Consider the following 23,769-nt stretch of genomic DNA (forward strand, 5'->3'; position numbering starts at 1 on the left):
TGTCATAAAGAGTAATTGAATGAAAAATTGGAGAAGAAAAAAAAATTGCATTCCTCCAAAGCATAGTTATAATATTGAATACTGAATCTGAAAAATTTAGGTACTAATTCATTTAGCAAGTTTAGTGCATGTATGTAAGAGCTCTATTAGTGTAACTAAACAGCTACTGTATCCCATGCATTTATTTATCTTGTCAGTTGCAGTCGGTTAAAGTTCACCAATGAAATGATTAAAGCTTACTTAATTGGATTACAAAAAACAGATATTTTACTTTTAAATAATTCTAATTCACATATCTCAGTGATTTATAATGGATTCTCTTAAATTAGCAACGGCAAAGCAACTCTAATTAGCATACATATTGCAGAAGAGTATCGGCAATGCCTATGTTTTATTACATTTACTTTAACCATTAACCAGATTTTACTGAAAAGAATTATCCTAATGAAATAAGCATATTAGATTAGAAAAACTTCCATTAACAAATCCATTAAATATATAATGATAAATCAATGGATGAATAAAACGATGATACTTTTCCGAAGTATACAGTGAATTCTGAATGAGGAATAGCAATCTTATCATCCTATTCATATATGCTATAAATGCCTCATTCTTTTCGAACAATTGCACCCAAAGGTGATCGAAACAGAGGATGACAAAAATTTAATTTTTCATACATCATGATGATATCTTTGCCGAAAAACAAAGAACAATCGACAAAAATGTGACTTTTTTTCTTTTCTTTTTTTTTGAAGTCGAATGAACGACTTCTGAATCAGATATTTGAAAATCTGGGAACATAGCGTCGTCCACATCAGTCGCATTGAATTTTTAGTCGCCGGACAAAAAATTGTCAGCAAAATGCAACATCTTATTCACCTATCATCTTGTTGGTTATATTGCCAAAAGTACTACAAAAGTGGTGCAAACAAAAAGGTAGTTCTACATAGTAGTGCAAACTTTAAGCTGGATGAACAAACTTGAATGAGATGTTTAAAACTTTGTGAGCTTGATGTCGTTGACATCCGTCGCATTGATTTCTTAAACGACAGACTAAAAAGAATCGGAAAAATGCGATATCTTAGACATCCTGTCAACTATTTTGATAATCCTACCGACTTAAAACAATTACTAAGATATTTCCATTATTATTGTTAGTAACTTTAAAACAGTTTTTAAACTAACATATTGCCGTATGGTAATTTATTATGGTATTCTCCGTAATCGTGAAGAAGGGGGGGGGGGCGTTGACGCCGATTCTGCTAATATGCCACAGAATGTCTTATTTCACCAATGTTATGGATTTTCAATGTTGGATACTCACCTTCTCTTTTCATACCCATAGCAAGACATTTTTGATATCGACAATACTGACATCGGTTCCTTTGCCTTTTGTCAATTATACAATTTCGGTCTTCACGACATGCATAAGACAGATCTTTACGGACAGTTCTTTTAAAAAAGCCTTTGCAGCCTTCACAACTGAAACATGAAATAATGCGAATATTAATAACTTCTTGCCAAATGAAAGGTCAATATGAAAGTGATATCCATATTAAAGTAAATAGTAATAAGAAATCATTTAATAAACCTCATAAAAAATCGAAACATTTTAACAAAACACACTGTAGAATGTAAGGAAGAAAACTTTTTAAATATTTAGGCTTAAGTTGCAACAATGTCAGTGCGGTTTCTGGAAACATTTTTTAAAGAAAGAACTAATTAAGGAAACGACAACATCAACAAAAATGTTTTAACAAAAGAAATTAATAAGTAGCAAAATATGTTACGTCTTCAAAGAGCAAGCGCATTTGAATATAATTAAAGGAAAAAGTTTTATTAAAAGACTTTATTAAGGTGACTTTTTTGTATAGTTATAAAAGATATTTAGATTGGATCCTGAAATGGACTGGTCATATTAAGGGGATTATTATTTTGAATTAGAGAGTTAAAAAGCAATTACGATAACTAGTAGTCTGTTATAAAATGTATTTCTTCTAAAGTAGTTTACATTTTATGAAGATTTAACTATATTTCTCTCTCGCTATACTTTCCCAAAACACACTGGTGCAATCAATTATTCTACAAAACTTATAAAAATGAATTTAATGGCTAATTATTATATATGCGCAATGATACTAAACGCTAAACGTACTTTCAAATGAGAGTGAAAAAAAATTTTTTAAAGCAATTTTCGATTTGTAAGGCCAATATCATGTGTTTTTCAATCAAACAATTGAAAGAATCTGCATTCATCATCCTCTTTGATAGCCGAGTTCTTTCTCCGCAATTCTCAGAGTTTAAATGATTCCTAGTAAGCAGTATTCGTCTCTCGAACATTCTATTTGAGAAATCCTATATTATAAATTTCTCAAAGAGCCGCTTAATACTTCCAAATTACATATTCAAAAATTTAATACTGAAAAATTGGCATTTTCTTTTAAGAATATCAAGCGAATGATGTTAAATACAAATGAATACTTCTAACATTATATGATTATATGTATTCTGAATAAAATAGAATAAAATATAATGGCTTAGCAAAGATAAAATTTATATTTTGGTTTGGCTACACAAAAGACTTCTAAAAATTCAATTACGTAATCCAGAAATATAGTGGCCCGAAAAGGCATATTAACAAGGCCAAGATACCGAAGATAGAGATTTTCGCAGTACACATCTGAATTTCATGGCTAGTTGGGGCGATGCTGGCGGTCTAAATAGCCCTCGAAAAAAGACATTAATTGACAGAATCAGTTATTACTTTGCTGATATGCATTGTCTTGTGAAGTATTATTAGAACAGTGTTCCAAATTAAGGTTTTTAGTCGCTTGTCTCCAACTATTGGAGTAACTGCAATGAGATACTGCTGATCAACCACTACATTTTAAATTAATAATTGGTACAGTTAAAATCGTTATAATTATATACTTATCAATAATAATTGATATTAGTTTTGCAAATATTTTTGATAACCAAGAATATTTATGAATTATAAATTCATATATGAAACGTATGCAGATAAGTATCATTAAAACATAATAACGTAAGGATGTTCCAAAAATGGTACAAGTGTTTATTTCCTTAAATACTGCATCTAGATATATACTTTCAATCATAAAGTTTCATTAAATAATGTAGACAATAGTATGAACACATTTTAAATTCTGAGTAGGTTGATTAAAAATTAATTTTTATACAACCCCCATAACATAAAAGTGTCAATCAGTGAAATATTTCTCTTATACTAAAAATTTTAAGAATCTATAAAATTTACAAAAATATTAAAAAAGCAAATTTATTTTCCTAGGCAACTTTTTCATATATCTGACTACTGTTTGAACTAGTCTGTCATAGTATTTTTCAGAGATAATACCGATATCATAAGTTATTAAAAGGGCGGAATAAGAAAATAATAATGCATTTATTAATTCTTATTAAAACTGAAAAAATAATCAATAATGGATACATTAGTTGAAGCATTTACAAAACTTGTTCTTGCACCTATACAGTATTGTATTCTTTTTATCAATATTTGTTTATGCGTCAAATTTAACACTAGGAAAAGCTTGCTGAATTCATCGGCAAAAATTTGCAGCGTCTACAGAGAGTGTGCAATATAGAGGAGAATGTAAGCGAATCCATGAATCAAAGTGAAGAGGCGGCAAGACAGGTGATTTAGAAGATGGGTGCTTCCACTTGTCAAAGAATTCTGCATTCAACTATTGTTTCACAGTTCACGTATGGTGAGGAGAAACGTAATTTAATTGCGACCATTGTAGGAAAGAACTGCCAAAAGGAATTCATCCATGTATTCAGATACATAGATATTCAAAAATTAACTGAATAAATATATTGGTTAGTGTACTGCAGTACAAAACGGAGCCAACCAATAAATTTTTGAAAATTCTATACTATAAATGTATGAAAAATTGTCGCTGATGATGAATCTCTTGTACGAAGTATGAAATTTTATCGATCCAAAACTAATTGGTTTGATGATTGTATTATAGCAACATCCGTCAGTCCAAATTACATTCCGGAGAATAGAAGGATTTGATTTAACCTGAAGCACGGTTCTAAAGTAAAACTTTTCATATCGATCATGATCAGACTATAACCGTCCGTGCAATTCATGAATGATTCAGTGGACATATTCCAGTTATTATGCTGAAGAATTCCCTGCGAAATCGTGTTTGGAATGTTGAGTTCTGAATTGACTGTTTGTGTATGATATCCTGAGCATGATGATAACTTGAAAAATAAGCCGAAATGTCAATTTCTACATCACATGAATAATGCTTAATCCCTTCCCGTTTCTATGCGGGAAAATATGGATTCTGTAGTTTACAATCACTAAATTATTATGTTAACACACTTCCTAGAAGGATACCAAATATATGGGGGGGGGATGACACTTATATTCTGAATTAGGGAAGCATTACAATTCCATATAGCCCAAATCATAAACATTTCAAAACGTTCCTCGTAACTTATTCTTTTAGAAAGCTTAGTATCATGCATGCAGTTAATACAATTCAAAGCATATAATTTTTTTTCCGGTATTCCACTGGCTTTTTTTTTTCTTTTCAGATTTCTTAAATGTTAAATTCCTATGATTTCTGATTTCAATATAATGAATGCTTATATCGAAATCTGAATATAAGAAATGCTTCCATCTAAATTTGTGATAAGCCTCTCTAAATTTTAAAATAAGCATTTTTTTTTTCTTTGCAATTTTGCAAACTGAAGAATGAATCTTTGAGTGTGAACATTTTATTAAAAGGAACATTTTATTAATTGATCATTTTATACAAAGAGAGCCTTTTGAAAATTTAATTTAAAAAACTTAATCCATATTTTTTTTTCTATTATATTGTATTTATTTTCTGTTTTATTTTATTTCCAATAATAGAAGTTAAAGTAGTTTACCTACAATTATTCACATTTTTTAATGAAACTTTGAAACTGGAAATGTATGAAAGAAAAGCTTCACCTTTTTGAGACACCTTGTATAACATCAAAAATTGTTAAAAAAAGTAAATGATGTTCAATACTTTAAAATTGTAATGAAATTCTTAACAGAGGTATACTTTCCATACTACTTTTCACATCAATACTTCCTCGATAAGACAGGAAACTAATTCATTAGAAAAGAATTATCAACCCTATGTTTACTTCAAAGATGATGAGAAGATTACAAATGATCCATGCAACGAAATGCCATTCATAGCTTTAGCTAAGAAATAAACATCCTTACCTGTATACACCATAATGCTTCCCGGATGCTCTGTCACCACAAATGGAACACAAATGTTTAGAGCCACTCAGAGGATGATTAGGGGGATATCGTGGTGACTGGGGCTGGAAAAAAATGAACAAGTGTTATGCACCACATTCAATGTACAGGAGACATCAATTACCTCAATGATTACGATCTCAAAAAGATAAATAACTCTTCAAAATAAAAACATACATGAGCAAATGATTTCACTTAAAATGCACTCGCACTATTTCATTGATTTTCAAAGAGGCTATGAGGTAAAAAGGAACAGCTATCTGGGCTTCTGATAGATGAGAATATATTTAAAATGATAAGAAATTATTATTTATTGCCTCAAAATTCATTTTTCCGTCAGTAGCCAACTATTGTTTGACAACGGATTCTAAACCCCTCATCGCTTTTGAGCATGCGTTAGGAAGGGCTAAATTCGACAAAATAGGGGTGAGAGGAAAGATGAAAGGAGGAGATGTTTACATTTAGCAATAAAGTTAATTCCGGAAATGTGCACATCCTTCCGCGTCTCACCCCTTAATGAGATAGAAGGTTACTCAATAGGATACTGAAACGAATACTAGTCCATAGTGGTTTTTAACTGTTTTTGAATAAAAATATATTTCAAGGAATATCGCATATATTTAATACCTGCAATTTGGAGTAACTTATTATCCTTCAAACCTCAATTTTGTAGAGAGATAAAAGTTTGCAAAAACAGAAATGATTGAATTTTATGAGACACGATAAGGAAACATTTAAGACATTGAAATGCGCTTTAAAATGTCAAGTAGCTCGATATAATAATATAAAGTACAGCTCTCGATTCAAGTCTCTTACTCTTTTCTGACATTTATACAACCTGAAATGTCTACTTAATGACAGGACCTGATAAAATAACTTCTCGGAAATCATAAACTATCATCAACGAATTTTGATTTAAGTCACTCAAACATTCAGCGGTCAACTCCACTCATTCCTCGGAGTTACGAATAACGGGTTCTTCATTCTGGCACCTTCAATATAATTGATTAATATAGGCACAGTAGTAGAAAAATCAGTCATGGATTATTTGAAATAAGTTACTTCCTACAACCTCCATTTCTTACTGAAAAGAATCAGAATCATCAGATTCCTCCATCAGGCTAATTTTTCTTCATAGGTATCAGTTATCTTTCATATCTTACCGTCAAACTGCTTCAAAGAGTTATTAATGAATTATTAATTTTTAGTGAAAGGGAATAGAAAGATCAAAGGGTAGATTCTTTAAAACTGACAGCCGTTAATTTGACATAAAATAATAAATAGTATTGGGGGGGGGAGACAAAATTCTAGTGCGTTCTTAGATATAATATTACATTCCTATCACATATTAAATTAATGCCAATGCATGAAAAATAGAGATTTTTGTTACTAGAAAAACATGTTCCTAATTATCCCACGATGAAAACTGTCAGCGATAATTAAGAATACTATTTTCTTTCTGAAAAGATACCCTAAAAAGGAAAATTGAATCTTACTGGTAAGCATTATATCCTACAGATCCTAGAAATATATAACTTTGCAAATAACCGATGTAGGAAATGAATAAGGACACTTAGAAAAGTTTAGGCTTCATTTTTTTTAAGCATATCTGCAACTAAAGTAAATAAATGCCAGAAAATGGCACTCAGAAAAGCGTTGTTCGTCTTCCTCTCGAAGACGCATGTTTCCCAGCCTACCAAGCCTGCCCACTACGATGAAGTTTCATCTAATCTCAAAGGGAAATTTGTGCCACAATGACAAGGTTTCGGTTTTGGGTTCCAGGTGTGAAATCAAATTCCTTCGAAGAGTCACGCATATGGGCTTGGTGCATTGCAAATGACGTCAAAGGAAAAATGTCCTTCTCTGCACTGCCAGCGAAATCTGGAGAAGTCTGAGAATGACCCAAAATTCTGAGGTCTATTCTGAGGTTACTTCAAAACGAGACTGAAATACTCTAAAATGAAATTAAAGATAGCTAAACTAAACTCTGAAAACATATCACATACAGATATAAAATACAGATTAATTATTCATTTTATATTTAAGAGACTTTAGATAGCGAGAAACGCGATTTTTTCCAGCATTGTCATATTTCATTTGATAGTCTTTTAAACAAGGAAATGCAAGATATGTATATGTCACAGTGAAAACCCGAAATCAGTCAAAACGTGAACTAACTAGATAAAACGCGTTTTAACAAAAGTGCTAGGGATAACCCGAATTAACTAGGGAAAACGCATTATAACTGACAGTTCTAGGGAAAAATCGGTTCTCTCTAGTTCCGGTTTCGGTATTTTTTCTTTCCGGTTTTGTCTAGTCAAAATCGTATGGATCTAGAATTGTTGCTAATGAAATAATAAAAATAAATAAGTATAATAAAGCATTAATAAAGTATAAATAAAAATAATAAAATTAAAAAAGTAAGTAAAGTAAAATTAAAAAGCAAATAATAAAGTATTTTTTTCTTCAGTGATAGATTCTTTCCTCAAAAACTGTTTTACTTAGTACAGTTTAATACGATAATTTTTGAATAGATACAAATAATATTGTCTAAAAAATCAGTTAAAACACGAATAAAACGGGTTCTTCCTAGCCTGTCAGTCAGAACGCGTTTTACCTAGTAAATTCGGGTTTCGACTGATTTCGGGTTTTGGCTGCAATATACAGGGTATCACAAAAACCTTGACAGCGGCTTTTATTCCTGAAATATTTATCGTAGACTGTAAATTACAAAGTTGTGAAAAAAAAAGGTGCAAATTGCTATGAAATCAATTAAAGTTTTCAGGGAATTAAATCTTAAAAAAATATAAAATTTAAATTTTTATACGGACCCTGTACTAAAAATTTTCCAGAGGAGTAGAATGTGCCGCATCCTCTAATAAGATCATGTACGAAATTTTAGCATTTTATCACAAAAAGTCTCAAAGATATGAAACTACATAAATGGTTACTTAAACCACTTTTCGATGCCTGGATATGAGTTCGCAAAGAGAAAAAATCATGTCGGATGTTCATGTTTTAGGGGTCGTACCCAAATTAACAAAGAAAGTAATGATTGAATAAATAATTTTACTATTTATTAGTGTAAAGGTATTAAAAATGTGTAGAAATAATAACTTAAAGGAAAGATTACATAACGTAAAGGAAAGAAAGATTACTTAAAGAAAAGATCACATAACGTAAAGGAAAGATTACATAAAGAAAAGATCACATAACGTAAAGGAAAGATCATATAAAGAAAAGATTACATAAGGAAAGATTACTTTCATGAAAGATTACATAAGATTTTTTACAAGTTCACTGACTGTGCTATTTTTAAGTTATATTCTGTAATTTATTCATAAAATTTTAAAGTATTTTTCAGGGAGCATAGATTTTAAAATTTGTATTTAAAACTAAAGATATGAAATATATTTAATTTTCTTACGATGCATTCCAACGTCGCGTCATCTGCACTGAAGCTGTAAACATTTGCAGTTTAATTTGTGATTGGCCCTTCTCCAATTTTGTTTTAATATATCTTTGAGAATTTTCATGATAAAATTCTGAAATTTTGTACATGACCTTATTAGAGAATGGGACACATTTTACATTTTACTCACTGGAAATTTTTTGTACGGGGTCCGTATAAAAATTTAAATTTTGCATTTTTTAAAGTTTAATCCCCTGAAAATTTTAATCGATTTCATAACATTTTGCACCTTTTTTTTTTACGCAACTTTGTAATTTACACTATATGTCTACGATCAATATTTAAGGAATAAAAACCACGGTCAAGGTTTTTGAGACACCCTGTATATATTAAGAAATTCTTTGCTCTGGGTTAAAACCACAACGTTGGTAAGTGTTGTCATATGATCTTGGCTTTAAATTACGGTCTCCTTCAAAGAGAGACAAATTACCAAAGTAATCAACAATCCATAGAACCAAATTCATTATTAATAGATCAAAAAGGAATCTAATTCATAAAAAAAAAAACTGCAAAAGGGAGGCACCTTCCAATCCCCCCCTTAACATTTTCAAAAGTTTCAAGAATTTGTATGAAATGTTACTGTACATTTTTTATTATTTTACTTTTTTAATTAAAAAAACAAAGCATACAAAGCATGACATCAAATACCACTTTTTTTTTTAATTATATGCATAGAGTAAATTAAACTAAGTGACCTACCGTTCAAATCTCACAAAGAATCTTTCAAACAATTGAATAATGGTATTTTTTAGATGGAAAAGAATCTACAAAAATAATAAAAATTATGTTTCAAATAATTCATTATAAAGATTATTTTTTATTTCAGAGTTTTTCCTCATTATTCCACCATAGGAGGGTGCTGATTGCCGATTGCCAGGGATTGCTGATCTTCAAGAAAATAACAAATTTAGAATTTATTCCGAAATTGGTAACAATTTTAATCTCTTCGTTGTCTAGAGCGTTCAAGTGAAACTCCGACAGGGCGGCCGTAATGCACTTCAAGCGTTAAACTTTTAACGTTTAAAACGCTTTGTAAATGTTTTGTTTACTTGTTTGTGCTTTCATTTTTGTTTGTTCTAATGCTGAGAAAAACAAAAATTTTCAAGGAGAGAAGAAAGTCAAAGGTTTTTTTTTTTTTGTCCTTATTAAAACTGGTTTTTGATAAGAAAGTTTTTTAAAAAATGACAAGTATGAAACCAATTATTGAATCTGTAAAAGTAGTTGGTTTCTAATTGGTTTATTCTCATTTTTTTTTTATTGTTTCTTTCTCAATTTACGCTCATTTTAATGACCAAGTTGAATATGCATAGTTACTTCATAACGATCCTATGATTAGTGAATTATTTTTAGAAAAATCACTGAGCTTTCACTTTTTCAAATTCTGATTAATAACGGGGAATGGCACTCTTGTCTTGCATCGACCATTTAAAAAAGTGCTATTTGAACAAGCTATCATTAACAAAGTAAGCAGGAAAAAGGAATAACTCGCACTTTTTATGTTCATTCAATCACTATTAAGTTTTTTACAATACAAAATAGCCTTTTGCTTTTCAAAAAGAGCCAGAAGTAGTCATTTTTTTCAGTAAAATTTACAAAAATAAAACATACAAAGCGGCCTTAATACTTCAGTTTCATTACTATCAGTTGAAATACAATCTAAAAATGCATACATTTTGAAAAAAAATGTAATATTAAGCTACATGTAAGTTCAAACTTCGTTGAGAAATTTCAACAATGTTTCCATCTTAGGAGATAATAAACTGCATTTTTTGCATGGTAAACTATTGAACATTCGAGCACAATAGCTTTTCCTGTTAAGATACAAGTCGAAATGATTTAAACTTGATGAACTGAACTATCACTTACATTGGAACCTCTGTTATCTGTGAACGCGCATATTTGTCAACCATTATCTTATTTGGAAGGCTTGAAAATATTTATATTCATTTTCAGACCACACCAGTAGCGCAATTTTTCCTTCACAATGACACTTAATACTACTAAAAAAATGCGACGCTCCCATTCTTATTGAAGGTAAAAAAATTCAAGTACCTTATTTTAGACATAAAACTGCAAATGAATGAAATATTTTCATTCGAAACGTTAAAATTCATCATTACCATTACTTTTAAATGCTTAAATGAAGGACACCCGTTATGTAAAATAACGTCCGCCTACTATTAAAAGGATAATACAGTACACTCCCGATTATCCGCGGAAGTGGGTGGCGCGGCCGCCGCGGATAACAAAAATCGCGGATAATCCAAAAAAAGCTAAAAACGGGTATAGCAAAAAAGAAAACAGTCATTCCAACTTTGAAAAATCGTTTTATGTACAATAAAACGAAAATAAACAGCAGGAAATATTTAACTAACGCTTAATATTTTAGTATATCACACAAAACTAACCTAAAATGCATTTTGTTAATGAAAACAGAAAAGTGCTTTGTATTTACGAGAGGCGTCAAGGATACACAGAAAAATTAATACTTATGTACTGTTTTAATACTGTAATGTATTATGTAATTACAAAAGCATAACTAAAACTGCACCTTTTTGAAAAAATCAGTCAAAAAAAAACTTTGTGCGGCAGGCGCGGATAACCGGCTCGCGGATAATCGGGAGTTTACTGTATTCCCAAGCATGAAATCTCACAAGACCTTAATTTACGTGGAAACATACCTGTACGTAGAGAAATGAGAGAGCAATGAACTATATACATAGATTAAACCTTTCTAAATGGTCCGACTCCTGATTCAAGGGTAGTAATGCTACATTAAAAAGAGAAAGAAATTGACACTACCACACCCGTATAAGGCAGAAAAGAATCTATTACTTTTATTAGTATTTACAGCTGTACAAATAAAAGGGAGAAAACAACTACAATAAAAAAATACGCCATCTGTTGAGGGAGATATAAATTACTTCAAATTTATACAATATCAAATTCATATTTCTGTTCTTGTTTGACTCTTCAACAAATTGGTTCGTGTATCTCTTCAATTTCTACCATTTTGACTTCCTCGTATACGGAAAATATTGGAATCGTCAAAAAATTCGAGATTTTCAAGATATCCCGGAGTTCGAAAAACACTTTAAAATGTCTCTCTGTGAAAAGGATAATTCAAAATGCTTTGTCCTGATGTTCGAATATAAGTTAAAATTATAACTACAAAACCAAGAGAACTAAATGAATAAAATTCGGTACACCGATTTAACATCTACGGCATAGACACCTACCAAATTTTGTGCCAAATCCAACATGTGTTTGACCGAATGCCGATCTGTACTCTTAGAAATATGTAAACGTGTTACTAAAAAACGCAATAACTTTAATATATCGAATTAGGTATGTTCTTAGTCAAATTTTAGTTATAATAGGTCGGGAAAAATGCATCAAAAACACACGATTCGATTTTTGGATATCATTAATCGCCAAAAAAATTTACCAAGGACACACGGAATTCAGTAAGAATACTGAATTCACGCCAAAGGTAAATCTATTAAACGCCAGTGAGTTTCATAACTATTAAACGCCAATGCCATGTAAGACGTTTTCCGACTTACCCAAGGTCCACAATTTTTTGCAGGGATGGGTGATAACATCTTTACTAGAGAGTATGCGAGAAAGGTTTGGGGAGACAAGTCCTGCTGGTTATTGATTTTCATTCATATAGTTCATCTGTATTGCGGTTCTCTTTTAGTTAATCATTTTGAGACTCATATTTGCTCATCCATATTTTTTAATAGAAAGCGAAATATATAATTAATGGCATCTCTTAATCTAATTAAAATTTTAATTAATATTTAATTTTTATATTAATTTAGCCCATATTAACTTTATTCTAAAATGTTCTCTTATTTCCTGATCCGATTCCACCTTTTTTATTTAATTAATTCTACACACGCTCTGTAAAACTGCTGAAATCACCGAGTTCTCACGCTCCGAGTGAAGGGATAAAAATCTTTAATGCTTGAAACATTCTTTTAAAGATACTTAGATTTCCCTTTCCGAAGACTACAGGCGTTAAAGAAATCCCTACTAAAATTTCATTATAAAATGACTGAAGGAAACATTTCTGTCTCTTTCGCTCTTTTGGACTTGTATCGCGATGCGAACGGACTTAGGTTTTATCAACGGTACTTGTACATAGTTTGCCTCCCGGATGAAATAAATTGGAAGTTTTAAAATTACCACGCTACTACTAAAAAAAATATGTTTATATAAATCCTCTTTTAATTACAGTCGGACCGCAGGACAGCTATCATCAAAATCTTAATTACATCTCAGAATTTCTGATCAGGTTATTGATCCTCTAAATATTTCGATAAAAACTTATCAATTCGATTCTTGAATACCTCAACCTTGCCAACCATAGCTTTCAAAAAGCTGCTTATAACAGAATAGCTTCTATTAAAACATAATCATTCTTTTTTTTCTAATTAACACGTTTCATTTATTCGCTTTTAGCTCTATATGCTTCTCAGTTCGGTGCAAATTTAGCATCGGTTTTGAACTAATTTCAGCTAGAGACTTGAAACTTTAAATATAGTTCATAATTGGATGACGATGCAAAACGAACTCACTTTTTTTGTCTGTCTGCTTGTTTATCTTTTCGGCATAAATTTTGCAATCTACTGAAAACTTTATTATCGACAGATGGCTCCCTCAGGGGGCACCTCGAAAAGAGGATGAGATGCTTCCGGCATGGTGGATGCATCTCGCCACCCTGCAGGGGACATAAATAAGTGGAAATCTGGCTCCTCCCATCGATGACGGGACGTACTTCCTTTGGGAAAGGTTGTACCGTGGCCGGTGATGGCCCTTAGGATTCAACCAAAGTTCCCGCCAATGTTGCTGCTGAGGCGGTCCGGTCATTCAGTATTCTTTATCCGTGTGCCTTCGGGCGGGTCAGAGAGTCAGTGAGATGACTCATCGACAAATGGAGCTATGGCATGTCATTAGCTCACCGGAAAGTAAGTTTAAAATCGATTGTAATTTCACATATACAAGAGTAAAAAGCAGGAAAAAAAAGATTTAAATTTAAAAAAAAAATTAATATAGCATGGTTTCAAAACGCACTAAAAATGTATCCTCAAAATTAGTGATTGTGAATTTTATTAATTACAAAGAACATTTAAGTTTTGAATCTAAGCATTGTGAACATAAAATAAATGGTATAACAGTATTATTTTCAGTTGTTGAAGATTCTTTGGCACTTAAGGTGGTTCATTCCCCAAATTACACAGAGATATTGGCAGTGCTCCCATATCAACATCGAATTTTCTATTGGTGGAATTCTCAAGGTAAAATGTTTTTCTCTTCTCTCCCAAAAATAATTTAAATATATTCCGTTTATTTGTCAGTGATTTTTTAAAGAAAAATTCAGTACTTTCCCAGGACCCCATCACAAAGAATTTGAAGAACACGGAAACCCGGTTTCATATAGATTTTAATACCAATTAGCGCAATGCCGACAACGTCAGAAAAATATGCGGGGAAAAATGAACAATGTCTCCATACTTTGTCTGATTCGTAGCTGACCAGTGTTTATATATATAAACTACCACGTGCGGTTGGAGTTTTCAAAAAAGTGAATAAAAAGAATCAGAAGTCGTCACTTTCCCCGGTCAAAAACAGATGCCATCTTTATTCAATAATGTATGAAGGAGATATTACAAAAAAGAATATTTTTAAGAGAAATCTTTTTCATTTGTAAATACCTATGGAGATTCAGATGAGGAGTGTATCCGCAATCTTTTTTGAAATCGCCGCATAAGAACGAGAACATTGGATGAAATTCTGATTCAAATTGATAGTGCTCAAATCATGGTACAAGATTAGACAAAACACAAAAATCGCATTTCAAATTCATGTATTAAAGAAGAAAAAAAAAATCCAGCAAGATTGAAACTTTCGCATACAAAGTCTTCTGGAATAAAATTGGTTTGCATACACTGGGAAAATGAATTACGATCGTGAATCTAGCAGTTTTACTGAATCTGTCGCCGTGTTTTGAATCCCTTTTTTTCTGGCCGATTGAAACCAAAATCTAACACATATGCAGTCAGAAGATCACATTTCACTGCTCTTTTATATGCATATGTTATTATTGAAACCTTTGACAGATTTGGTTCTAAATTTGATAAGAATTGTCATTTCGGACCAAATTTTATCTAACTCCTTACATTCGATAATTATTGAGTTGGCTTATACTGTAATAGTCAGAACAGTCAGTCCTTTGAATGAGTTTTATTCAAAATTTGATAGAAATTTACAAATTTGGTTCATATCCCAAATTTTATCCATCTAGCTCAAAGCCCTTTTGAGTAATCGTATTCACGAACAGACATGCAAGCAGACATAATGACAAAAATGTGTTTTTGGAATTCAGAGGATTGTCTTAAATGGGGAGATTCGTCAAAATCTCGAGTTCAAGTTTTTTGACGATTACAACATTTTCTCTTCGTATACATGAAAGTAAAAATGTTCTCTAGATAGATGAATAGATTTTAATGTCACATATTTTCTTTCAGTCAGGATGTTTGTTTTACGTAATGCATTTATCGCTCATAAGCCATACATAACAAATCTCGATAATCCGCGCGTTGTTACACAAATTGTTTGCTTATGACTCCATTGTCTTTTTCGGCACTCTTTCAGACAGCACTCAAAGTATTGTATTTAGTACATCAAGAGTATTTTACCGAGGTTCGAATTAGTTCAGAATCCCGATGTGGTGTCATTCCTGCGTCTGAAAGAATGTTATATCGCATAGACAAAAAATTCTCGAAAATAATATGCCATTTTTTTATGCGATTCATATGAATAAAAAAGTAATTTGAAGCTCAAATTTATTCTACAAAATATTTTTTTTTAACATTTTAATTTATCAGATAAGTTAATTTTAATTCAGATTAAACATGCGGAAATTCAACTAACAGCAATTAGTGAATAGTCTTTGATGAATGATAGTTATGAAAAATAGATCTTCGGCGGGAATTCAGCTGAATATGTATATATTTTGTCGGCCTATTGACACCAAAATCAAAAATAAAACTACAATTTTAATCACATGATAACATACCGAATTTCGATGATTTAAGTCACTGCATTTATGAGTTATTGCGTTTACATATATGCGAAAGTACAGATTGACAGACGGTCAACCTTTTGACAGATCTAGCTCAAAATTTGATATGAATCTATATTTTGGACACTAAGAATGTGTATCAAATTCTATCTATCTAGTTCTTTATGCTATGCAGTTGTCTGTTTGGCTGTTCGAGTTCGTTTGTACTCGAACAGCCAGACAGATTTTCTGTGAATGGATTTTGTTCAAAATATGACAGAAATCTACAAATTTTGATGTAATTCTATATACCAAATTTCAGTCATATAGCTCAAAGCGTATATGATTTAACGAGCACGCAGACAGACAGGCAGATAAACATGATGCCAAAAATCTGTTTTCTGACTCGGGGAGGTCTGAAACGTGGAGATTCTCTAAAATCTGGAGTTAGAATTTTTTGACGATTACAATACTTCGTATATGAGAAAGTAAAAAGTGCTGGCCAATGACTATTACAATACTTCCTCTGTACTTCGTATATGAGAAAGTAAAAAGCGCTGGCCAATGACTATTACAATACTTCCTCTGTACTTCGTATATGAGAAAGTAAAAAGCGCTGGCCAATGACTATTACAATACTTCCTCTATACTTCGTATATGAGAAAGTAAAAAGTGCTGGCCAATGACTATTACAATACTTCCTCTAATCTTCGTATATGAGAAAGTAAAAAGTGCTTGCCAATGGCTATTACAATACTTCGTATATGAAAAAGTAAAAAGTGCTGGCCAATGACTATTACAATACTTCCTCTGTACTTCGTATATGATAAAGTAAAAAGCGCTGGCCAATGACTATTACAATACTTCCTCTATACTTCGTATATGAGAAAGTAAAAAGTGCTGGCCAATGACTATTACAATACTTCCTCTGTACTTCGTATATGAGAAAGTAAAAAGTGCTTGCCAATGGCTATTACAATACTTCGTATATGAAAAAGTAAAAAGTGCTGGCCAATGACTATTACAATACTTCGTATATGAGAAAGTAAAAAGTGCTGGCCAATGACTCAATTGCTATTTACATAAGGGAGGGAGAAGTTGGTTGTGACAATTTCAAATTTTCAAAAATGGAATGCATAATATTTTATATCGTACATTTGCGAGCAGAACAATGATATGATTATTATAGTATGACAAACTCTGGATTAAATAGACTCACACAAATTGGGTTAGGAATACTATTCAGAACAGAACATTATATTTGACAGTGTGCGATATAATATAATAATATAAATATAAAATATTCAACGAATATACTATCTTGATAACAGAAAAAAACTTACAATTGCGTATAGGGTGAAAGACCGCTTTAGCTTATTAGAAAATTTTAACAGACACTCAAAAACGTTAATGAGATTCACCAAAGTCCGCTGTTCTGTATATGAAATGTTTTGCAGATACTATTTAATGATGCAGACAATACAAATCCATGAAATAAATAATTTTTTCTGCTTACTGCTGAATAATTCGTAGGCAGGATCCCTGGATATGCAGTTTGTGAAAGGCTACTACTCACAGCCGGCAAACCTGCTGCTGTCACAGTAGTTCCACCAGATCCATTTGTGGCAGAAGAAGAACTTAAAATGGTGGGACCTGAAAGATTATATACCAACACATTTATACTAAGGAAATAAACAGGATACATTTATCATTGCATTAGAAATTAATTATGAAGTCAAGATATAAAAAAATAACTATAATAACTTTTTATTAGAAATTTTTAATGAATATTAGAAGCATCTATTATACTGGTGAAGATGATACGACATACAAAGGGAAGGAGATACGACATGAAAATGGCATTTGATAGCTTAAACTGAAAAATGCTAACAATATTTATCAAAATAAAGGGAGCTCAAATTTTGTGAGATGATGATTTATTTCGAACAAAAACTAGATAAGCTACTAGAGGTGCTAAACTATTTATTGGGTACACACACAAAAAAAGCACAATTTAAAATTTAAAAAAAAGCAGGTGGGAGGGATATGATATTTTCTATTGATGGTAGTGAAGAAATTAGGATGGATAAACAAAGAACATTAAATTGGACTCAAATATTCTAAAGTATTGCTTTCCATTAGAATTTTGCAAGCCTTCTATGACACGTATAATATCAATCATTTAAGTTTCAGACGTGATAAACGTTTCTTCATCACAGAGCACATCTGATAACACCACTCTCCTATAGATGAATTGCTGGACAACCTTATATTAATTTGCATATATATCTCAGAAACATTACAGCATAAAATCCCTTTATATTTAATTGCATCAATCAATTTAAAGACTTTGTTCTACAATGAATAAATATTTGATATCACAATAAAATGTTCTTTATTTGAATAGCAATTAGATATGTTATTTTAGTCATGTTTTAAAGTTGCTTTAACCAAAGAAACACCGCCGAATACAATTAACAATAGGAATTATGTTCTTCCACCAGCTATGCGATGTCTTTGCTGTGCACCTCTAATCCCATAATCATGATCAGCGATAAAATCTCATCGATTAAGGCGCCACATGCACTTGGTCAAATTCCTCGCGTTCGACAACGCTATCAGACCAAAACGTTTTCTATGTAGATACAAGGGCTCTTTTCAAACAAGCGCACAACACAAATTGATAAAGAAAATCCAGCATGTAACGCCACGGTGTCCCCTCGCCGCTCATTCTGCGAAACATCGCTCGTTAGCGAGTGCCTTTTTTACATTTTTTGTTCGTTATATTTTTCGTTCATTTCGCATATAAATCTCTCGTTATGCTAGATGCTGAAGGTGGTTTGCGAGATTTGATTCTACATGGATTTATATTCTGATCAACACTTTTCTTCCCCTCCTTTTTTTTACTTCTTTCTTTCTTTCTTCTTTTGACTCGTTTCGTTAATGAAATGGCCATTCGAATTGAATTAAGTGCGATGTTAAACAGATATGTTTTGTAATTTTCCAATAACAAATATTGCGAAATTTATTTAGAATTACCGCTCTTACTTTAAAAGACTGCATTCATTTTCAATTGAAGTGTTTTCCTAATAATCAGTTATAGTATTCCGATTTCAAAGAGGCATCGATGGGTCATTTATCCTGGATACGTCACTATTTTAGCATTAGAAGTTTACTTCTGATTAAGAGCTATTTTAAGAACTGATTATATTTTATTTGACAAGTTTCATGCTTGTAAATATGGAATTTTCTTATCGATTTTTCACTTGCTTCATGATGTATTACAGTTTTGAAATCTTCAAGGGCAATGCACTAATTTAATATTGTCATAACTAATTAATCCCATTTATGTGGCGTTTATGTTAGTGAATTTGAGAAAAACTTGTGGTGAAAGCTTATAAGCCAGTTAACAGCTACGCTACCGAGCAATTGCTTTTGTATCGTGGTCATGTTACTGGGTTGCGAACCACAAGGTCCCAGGTTCTATCCTCGCGCATCACAATCCGCCACAAACTAACGTTATTTATAATAATGAATTACAAAAAAAAATTCTATTTTTAATACAATAATAAAAGTGTTCAATTTATTTTAATAGCAAGGTTACTATTGAAGAAGCAATTTCAGAAATATATCATGAGTTTATTTTCAGCTTCATCAATAAATTAACATTGATTAATTCTGCTATTGACAGACCCTCTGTACAAATATTAAGAGTCAAAGTTCGCTAAACATCGAGCTGATAACTGAAACAAAGGACAATTACTGAAGTTGAACGTTACCGTAACAAACATCAAAACGCTGAAAGAAGAAACTTCATTCTTTCTGAATCGCTTTCACAAGGTCACCCAGCAGGCCTGTTGGAATACATTGTGTCTTTAAAAAAAATAAAAAGTCGTCTGCATGCTCAGGTCAAAAGCACGGACTACTCTGGGAACATGCCAAAACCCTCCTACTAAAATCCCACTGTCATGTTTCCTCCAAGGTCAACTGTTTTCTCCCGCTCATTGCTGTCAAGATAGGAAAGAATGGCGCAATTCAGCTTCCGTTTAGAATTTCGCATTAATTTTTTTCCTTCATTTTTGGAACAGAAAATAATATTGAGTATTTTAATCTTTCAAAAAGTTCCGCCGCTAATTTAAAAGAGCCTTCGTGATGTATTTTTTTCACAAGAAATAACAGACATAATGAAGAGGTGCCGGATCATGAAAATAAAAACGATTTGGTAAGAAGCACAAATGAAAAATATTAGATGTAAATACTGTTGTTTTTTTTAATGGCTAACACAGTTAAAAGAAAAAAATTCAGAATTACGAATGAATGCTTAGATTAGGAGATTTGAAATCTTTTCCGGGGATTAAACATCTTTTCTTCCCATATCAACAATAAATTCCCCATCAAATGTAAATCTATTAATAGGATGAGAGTCCCACATATTATTATTGATTCAAACATGTAGAAAAAAATAACGTCTGATATATAATCAGTACTGCTGATAAGGAAGCGGTCACTTAGAAATAATAATTCATTGTTCAGAAATACAAATGCAGCAGTAACTAAAAGAATTTTAACAAATTACGAGAATCATTCTAGTTGGAGCATTCATTACAATATTCCAGTAATAAAGAAATAATAATCAGTTTCGTGCTTTCAATACTGTGTTATATCTTTGAAGCCATTTCACACTCAACGTTAACATAGTTTTATTAAAATATAATAAATATTACACACTTTATTATTTAACCATCATTGATTTTTATCAGATAACAATATAGACAAGATAAAAATGAGAGATCGACAAAAGCATTTAATGAAGCTCTTTCAAGTCATTAGCATTCACATTCGAACAACATAAATAAATGGTCGAAATTCTCCAAAAACAGAAAAATACTGAAACAAATATGTTCCATAATAAATTTGAGATCAAACAAATACAGTAGACTCCCGATTATCCGCGGGCGGATTATCCGCTGCTGCAGTTTTACAGCTATGCTTTTGTAATTACATAATACATTACAGTATTAAAACAGTACATATGTATTAATTTTTCTGTGCATCCTTGACGCCTCTCGTAAGTACAAAGCACTTTTCTGTTTTCATTAACAAAATATATTTTAGGTCAGTTTTGAGTGATATATTAAAATATTAAGCGTTAGTTAAGCATTTCCTGCTGTTTATTTTACTTTTTATTGTACATAAAACGATTTTTAAAAGTTGGAATGACTGTTTTCTCTTTTGCTATACCTGTTTTTAGCTTTTTTCGGATTATCCGCGAATTTTGTTATCCGCGGTGACCGCGCCACCCAATTCCGCGGATAATCGGGAGTGTACTGTACTATATAATTATAAAACTTAGTGAAAAAGAGCGCAAAAAAGCATTTTATAAAAAAAAATTATTACCAGTTTTCACTTTAGATTCGACATAAAAATACTCGTTTTCTTTTTATTTCTTTTACATGTACCGACTTATTTCGTATTTGAAATATAGTTGTAAAACGAAGTGAAGGCAAAGTTTCATGAGCCGCAACTTCCGTTTATTTTTCTAGACTCTAGTTGGAAAACAGTAACGGATTACATATGTTTCTCTGGTAACGGTTTAATAAAGTTAGATTAACTATTCATAAGATGTCAGCATATGGAAATATTTTGTATGGATGTCCGTGGCCAATTAAATAGTAAGCAATCTCAGTTGGAACGCCCTGACCGAACTTCCGAGCCGTACTCATTCTGTAGTATTTACGCATCAACATATATATGGAAAAATGAATTTTAGTGAACACTGGAATATCATCACAAGTACTTATATTTGTGCAGCAAAATATTCAACTTTGGTTTTCATTTCGAGCAGATTTTGTGTGCGAATTTTATGCAAGACAATTTTAGAATGGGATGTGTTGCTTTCGAGTATTCTAGAAAAAATTGAAAAAAAAAAAACACACACACACACTTTTTTCCGTCTAGAAGTCAAAGTGTTAAGTAGGTGTAAGGGAAACACAAGGGATATTCGTACACTGTATCCTAAACTAATCAATAAAACTAGTGATAAATTTATATGAAACGTAGTTTTCGCCCCCTCCGATCATAATATGAAAAAGTATCAGTAAAATTTTTGAGAAGTTATTCAAAATGACATAAATAAGGTGGAAAGAAAAGTCATTGGACTGATAAGAATGGGAAAAATTCTATTTCACATTCATTTATCAGACCAACGATTTCTATAAAAATTGAACTTTCATCTTAAAAAAACCACAATAATTTCGAAATTTTAAAGGGAAAAAAAAGATAGTAAAAATGATTTTTTTTTTTTTAAAAAATTTGCTAAAATCACTTAAAGGAAATAAGAATAAAAAAGTGTACATTTTTACTATGAGAGGATCTATTATCTTGTTAAATTTATGATACACTTAATCTGCATTATTAACCCGTTGCACTTCGATGTCTCGCACTAAGGCATTATAATCTTCCATATATAGGCATATATATAGGCATCCATATATATAGGCATATATCTTCCAGAAGCTGCATCATTTTAACGCTTTATTTATTTTTGAGAGAAAGATAAAATCAATACATTCAAACTGCTTCTTCATATCCAGACGTCGGTGCTGGAAATGCTGCTGCCAATTCCATTTGTATAAATGGGTCACGCTGACTGTGCAACTTACCTTGACTTTGTATTTCCATTTCAATAGTTATACTTAAAAACCATATCAGAAATCTTTCCCAACACAGAACTTTCTTTTCTGTCAATTACAGTACTAATAGAGTAAAAATACTCTACCAGGAATGCTTGAGTTACGGCCTTAAACGCCGCAACTCAGTCTTTCATTAGCGATTAACTTTCCCATGACATACGGGGGGGGTATTAACACATTGCGTACAGGTCACGAGATTTCTCGTTTTTAGCAGTCTCAACGTTTTGATCGGGTCACGAGATATCTCGTTTTCATGTTTTATCGGTTAAATCGATGCATAACCAACCAGAGGCAAATATTTAACACATTAAGGACCACAAAGAAATCTGTAGGACATAAGCCTGGGACAGCACATTTTTGGGCAAACTGGTACGTTCTAAAATCATCATAACTTTGTTATTTATGAAGCAATAACAGACAGGACACGCAACACGAGGAAACTCGTGACCAGTCCATAACAGATGGGACGCGAAACATGAGAAAACTCGTGAGCAGTTCTTAATGTCTTGAAACAAGATACTGCTGCAAATCGTGCCGCACACCGTAGCACAAGGGAATATTCTTTACCAAATATCATACTCTAAAGCATTATTCAAGTCTGTGAAATAATAGATAAAATGTAAAAAAAAATAATAATAATAATAATAATAATAAATGCATGTATAACGTATATAGTAATATTTAAGAATAATTTATGTAAATATAAAATCAAATGTAAATTAAAAATGTGCATATATGCATTCTATTGCTTGCTAAGCAAAGGATGTGCGGGCCCTGGGAGCGCGTTTAGCGCGCAGAGCGCCGTACGCAGTGTGTTAAGTTGACAAATGTCAAAAATATCCAATTAATAATAATGAGGTTCTAAGGCTTCGTTTATTTCTTTATTTACAAGCCACGGTTTCCTGAAGAATGAATTATTGGCAAATGAAATGAAATGCAGAAACATTGCTGAAAAAACAATTCAACGTTTATCAATTACAAATTGGCTTAAAATAGGTAACGAATTTGGAATGCCATGATAATAAATACTCATTTTATTCACAAAAGTTTTGTTTCATTTCATTGTATAACACTGAATTGAAATTTTTCAAATAACTTACAGTTCCTTCTTTCTAAGTCTTATACATAATTAGGTGTTTACAGAGCTCGTTCGTTCAGAAATAGCACAAAAAAAAATTGCCAAATTAATCAAAAGATGCGTAATAATAAGTTTATCCAAGCTCATTTTTAA

General features: G+C 31.6%; 1 protein-coding gene across 4 annotated transcripts in view; it reads right to left on the reverse strand.

The window, feature by feature from the left end:
* The window catches only part of LOC129960122 (retinoic acid receptor RXR-alpha-B-like), a 179,141-nt gene that overhangs the window by 32,261 nt on the left and 123,111 nt on the right, over positions 1-23,769 (reverse strand). For all 4 annotated transcript variants that reach the window (XM_056073264.1, XM_056073262.1, XM_056073263.1 and 1 more), the window contains exons 2-4: positions 17,363-17,499; positions 5,264-5,367; positions 1,328-1,485 (exon numbers count right to left, since the gene is read on the reverse strand). In XM_056073264.1, coding sequence (XP_055929239.1) covers positions 1,328-1,485; positions 5,264-5,367; positions 17,363-17,499 — 399 coding nt within the window. The remainder of the gene's footprint in view (positions 1-1,327; positions 1,486-5,263; positions 5,368-17,362; positions 17,500-23,769) is intronic.

This window comes from Argiope bruennichi, chromosome X2, assembly GCF_947563725.1.
Source record: "Argiope bruennichi chromosome X2, qqArgBrue1.1, whole genome shotgun sequence".
Classification (NCBI taxonomy): domain Eukaryota; kingdom Metazoa; phylum Arthropoda; class Arachnida; order Araneae; family Araneidae; genus Argiope; species Argiope bruennichi.